The sequence below is a fragment of the Hipposideros armiger genome, unplaced genomic scaffold (genome assembly GCF_001890085.2).
Source record: "Hipposideros armiger isolate ML-2016 unplaced genomic scaffold, ASM189008v1 scaffold_904, whole genome shotgun sequence".
Classification (NCBI taxonomy): domain Eukaryota; kingdom Metazoa; phylum Chordata; class Mammalia; order Chiroptera; family Hipposideridae; genus Hipposideros; species Hipposideros armiger.
In genome coordinates, this window is record NW_017732254.1 from 301,255 (window position 1) to 306,486 (window position 5,232).

Sequence of the window (5,232 nt, forward strand, 5' to 3'; positions counted from 1 at the left end):
ATATCTCCCTGAAAAGGAGCCGGCAAAGACAAATGATTCTCTCCCACAGGTCAAGCCTCCTGGTTTGGCACTTGTCTTAATGGAAACTTTAATTCTTGGAAATTTCATGTGTTTTCCAAGAGTCAGGGTAGAAAGTATATGAAGCATAAACAATGTGTTCATTTAATTATCAAAAGACCTAAAATTAGTCTTGAATGAAAGCAAATGAAAAATGATTTTTTTCCCTTCGTAGATAGATCTGCTTAACCCCTTCAAGCCAGGGATGCTAGCCTGATAGTGGTAGCTCTCCTATTTACTGTCATTAATTTTTACAGTAAATTATGTGGCAGTTTTACTACAACTGTGTAGGAATCAATTTGTATAGTTAATCCCCTCATTGTTCTATTTTCCAATTGAATTTTGTACAATGTATATTTTGGTTCAGGTAACGTTTATTGAACACCTATTTTGTGAAGGTTTATTTTAGGTTTCTATATATCATAATTTCTGTTCTTGAGAGGCAGACAATTGTAGTAAGAGAGACAAGATTTTGACAATAAACCCAAATACAAGCATGGGTGTGATTACAAGGAAAAAGGACACACAACTAAAGTGCCAGAGAATATAAATGAGATATACTGAGACTAGGAGACTAAGAAAAGCTTCATTAATTATTCTGCACCTGATCTCATCTTTGAAGGACCAGATGTATTTAGATACATTTGGGGTATGTAGAAAAGCAGAGAAAAGACGGTTCACAGAAAGGGAACATCATGAAAAAAATTATGCAGTAGTGACAAGAGTGAGCCATGTTTTCGTAACTAACTTAATCAGCATTGATGAAGCAAGGTCTGCAAGACTGGACACTTGAGTCCAGTCCTCCATAGGCAGCTTGTTTCCACCACTCTCAACATATAATGGGTTTTCACATACTTGTCCCTCCTCCTCCACTCACACAACCCTTGAAACTGAGGGCTGCTGATGGGCAGGGCTGTAATTTGCTTATCTTTGTATCCCACGTCTCTATACAGCCCAAATTACAGAGGTGCTCAAAAAAATCCTTTTGAATCAATGAATGGAAAATATTAGGTTGGAAAGCATGTTGGGACCGTGAAAAAAATATAATGCAGACAACCTTAAATGCCAAAAAAGTAGTCCTTTAGTAAGTAGTGGTAAGCCATAGGAAGATCTTGATTAGAGAAAACACAAATGTCTGCTTTAGGAAGATTGATCAGGAAGCAGAGGCTATGATGCTGTTGCTAAGTAGAGCCCCTCCCTTCAGGCTCCACAATTCTGTGATTGGCAGGCAGAAGGAGACACTAGAAACTATTGTATCAATTAGAGAAGGAATGAGGCCTGGGGCTAATAAGCAATGTCAGTGACAAATATATACAATAGCAATGTTACAAGAGTCAATATTGGTGCTTGTGATGTTTATTGTGGTGATAGAAATAGTAGGAAAATTGAAAGGAGAAGAGATGAACTGCTGAGGAGAATTATGAGATTTGCAACAAATAAATCCATATCTGAATCCTACAAAAATTCTGTTATTTTGCTATAATGCATAATTTGGACTCAATATTTTTTTTTCTAATGAAGTATATTCTTCCAAGTATGTGACTTTTAAGTAGTTTTGACTTGTTTTAAAATAACAAGCTATACCATACCTTTTATTAGTCAATAATTTATGTTGATTAATTCAAAATAAGGGGCACTAATAATATACATAATAAAGGTCAAATTTTAAGATGTTAATAAGAAAACTTTTGACAATAGAATGCCTACAAATAGCCATTTAGAAAAAAACAGTATGAAAGTGTACTATAAAGATTATAAATTTTCTTTTTCTTTTCTCTTTCCATCCCCTTCCCCACATTTTTTTTTAAACTAACCCTTTATAGCTTTTTCCTTTAACTAGTTTTTCTGCACCAGGTGNTTCCCTTGAAGACACAGGAGCTAAGAATGATTAAATCCAACTTTGATAGAAAATCACACTTTAGCCATTGAGATGAGGCTAAATCTATATATGCCAGACCTGACTTCAGATATCCCTGGGAAGGAAATGCAGCTTTAAGATGGGCAATGGGAAAGTCAAAGGAAAAAAAGGTTACAGGATTTCCATGACACATCAGTCTCAGTTAGGAAAGCCAAGAGAATATTTTAAAATTTGGAATGAAATGAAATAAAAATGAAACAATGTAGTTCTCTTGGAGCAACAAATCTCAGAGAGGGACCCAAGAGAAAGATCTCTGAGGTGTTATCACTGTATGATATCTGTTTCACATGCCTCTAAAACTGTTTTTTGTTGTTGTTGTTGCAATTTAACAAGGGATAATTTTGTGAAAGAGGAATCACAAAACCACAGTGAATACAAAGGAAATATTTTAATAAAATATTCGACTCAGTATTTTGCCTGTGGGGGCTTTTAAGAAGTGAGAAGTTGAAGGAAATGGATGTCATTGATATTCAGAATCCAGCTCTAAAATGAGACAGGAATATCCTTAGCTTTTCTCCGAAGCTCTTTGCCCAGTTCTGCCGACAGGCTGCCATGAGGAGGACCAGGGAACCTCTGGAAGTCATTGTGAAAGAGCAAATGAATGACCAGAATCCACTTAGAAGCAGACAGCATGAAGCATATTTTGCCTCAGGCTTTTTACCAGGTGCAGTATCATGGAAAAGGAAAAGGCAACATACTGGCTGATATAGGAAAGATGTGAACAACACAATGTTGGTTCTCCCCTATCCCCACCCGCATATGATTTGTATTTCCAGAGTGAACAGTAGAAACAGAGGGATCTGTGGTTTCATCCACTAAGGATTTCAAACAGAATCATTCCTTGGCCAACTTTTGTATTCAAGGTCTATTACTCTTAATGTAACTCTTGTGAGAGAAATGAGAGCATACTATTTCCTGAACATAACTTGAACATATCCCTGCAAATATTGCATGTATGAAAAATTGCGAGCCATGAATCCTCCAGCTTGTGTGTTACTGTTTTATTGATACAGAAAGTGCTGTTGTTTGAATATGAATATGATTTAGTACATTAAGGTGTAGAAGGGACAAATGCTTATGTTCCAGCTCTGGTACAGCCCAAATGCGCCTCGCATAAAGCATCAACCCTTAACAGAAGACTTCCTTGGGCTGTCTTGCTGTCACGACTCTGACGTATTTTGACTTCCTTCTGGAGTCATAAATTGCACCTTTGGCACAATGAGGGATGAATTGTTCCTTCGGATAGAGTTGTTCCTCCGCATGGAATTATTTCTTCTCATGGAATTGCGCTTCCTCAGGGAATTTTGATGGGACAGTTCACTCTTCTGGAGGGTCTGAATAAGGATAGAAGGCTTCTCGTCCAGCTCTCGGGCACTGCACCTCGGAGCAGCCACTTTAACAGTGTTTCCAAACTTGGAGTAATCTACAGAATACACTCCTTCCTCCTCAGTTACAATGGACACAAAACGATGGCCCCATTGGATCTCCTCGGCGATGTAGGATGTTCTTGCTTGTGTGGTAATGCCAGTAGTTTCGACTACTCCTTCCAGAATCACTATGACCTCCAGGTCCTGGTTGGCGAGGTCAGGTGCTGAGATATCATACAAGGGGCTGCGCTTGTCAATCACATGGCAGATGATCAAAGGGGCCACCAGGAAAATGTTGTTACTCTCAATTGGGTTATCAACAGGAATGTCCAGCTGGTGAATAGGCACCACCTCCCCTTCGGGTGTAGTTGTTTTCTTGACCACCTGGATGCGCACTGAGGCACTGATGATCATGCTTTTCCTCAGGTCCCCTACTCGGAACATGAAGCACAGCTTGCCATTTCGGACGGCAATCACCGCATGGCGGCTGAAAATCAAAGTCTCTGCCCTTCTGTGAGCCTGAGCTGTTTTCATGAAAATGCAGCCCAACATGACTGCATTGATGATCAAACCCACAATGTTCTGGAGAATTAAAACTGTGATGGCCAGAGGGCATTCCTCTGTCATCATTCTCCCTCCAAATCCAATTGTCACTTGAACCTCAATGGAGAAGAGAAAAGCAGAGGTGAAAGACCTGTAAGGAATAATATCAGAAAACAATACCATCAGGTCAAATTGTGAATAATGAAATAGCATGCCAAGTTCAATGACTTTTTCAATGCCAAAAACATTATTTTTCTATGATAAAATGTCCAAACTGAATTTGTAATTTTCTTTCTCTAAAGTCTATTACATGCCTTTGGAAAGACTAGCCAATTTAACTTGTCACATGCCTAATTCTCTCTCTTCTACATGCATCTACCTCCAGACTTCTGGAATACAATAATATTAATGTTTTCTAGGTCATGAAATGATGGGCCTGATTGTGTGAAAGNAATGAAAAGTTAGAATGGGACTTGTCCCATACACATGCCTCCCAGACACACACGCACACACACACACACACACACACACACACACACACACACACACACACACACACACACACACACACACACCTCTGTTCCTCATCCTGAATCTTTTGAATGATGAAGAAACCCAACATAAATCATAGTTTCTCTTCTTTGATCCCTTGTTGTTCCTTGCTTTCTCCTCAAAAAATAAGTTTCTCAACTTCATAGACTTCCTCTCCCACAGTGTACTGTGTATCTGTCTCTTTATACTCTTCTTAATCTAACCCCAGTCCAAGCCCTTGTAGCCTGTTGCTTAGGCTACTACAATTATCTCCAATCTAATCTTCATGCCTCTCCTTTCTCTAAATCATCCAATATGGTGTTAATGAAATGGTTTTCATAAAGTGAAACCATGATCATGTCCTTGGCTTAAAAAGCTCAAAGACTTTCTTTTTCCTTCTAATTTAAATTCATACTCCTCACCCCAACACTCAAAGCCTTCTGTAATATGACCGTAATCTACTTTCTAACTTTGTCTCTCTCCTCATTTATTTCTTCCATAACACTTCATTTTTATCTCTTTTTGCTGTTCTCCAGCAAGCCCCTTTCTTTTCCACTTTGTTCATAGCAACCAGAATAAGCTTTAAAAAAACCATATGTATAAATTAGATGGTGACAACCCCTGCTTAAGCCCTTTAAATGTCTCCCAGTTGCCTCTAGAGTAAAAGCGGAGGTCTTTTGTGCTCTGACTTTCAAAAGCTCTTCCGTTCAGGCACATGAACTTTGTGCTCTGCCTTCTCAAGTCCTGTCTGAGGCTTTGGCTCTTCTCATTGCCTTTCTCCTGGCAACTTCTTGTCCTGCAGGCCTCAACTGAAAT

The 5,232-nt window shown here is 38.9% G+C and overlaps 1 protein-coding gene across 1 annotated transcript; it reads right to left on the minus strand.

The window, feature by feature from the left end:
- Positions 1-2,961: 2,961 nt before the first annotated feature.
- Positions 2,962-4,083, minus strand: KCNJ8 (potassium inwardly rectifying channel subfamily J member 8). The gene has a single exon (XM_019630368.1). It carries the CDS (start codon positions 4,066-4,068, stop codon positions 3,136-3,138), a length of 933 nt encoding a protein of 310 aa, XP_019485913.1. The 5' UTR covers positions 4,069-4,083; the 3' UTR covers positions 2,962-3,135.
- Positions 4,084-5,232: the final 1,149 nt, after the last annotated feature.

Excerpts from the sequence above, each read along its gene's own strand:
- KCNJ8 (XM_019630368.1), bottom strand. The coding sequence starts at position 4,068 with ATGGTATTGTTTTCTGATATTATTCCTTACAGGTCTTTCACCTCTGCT.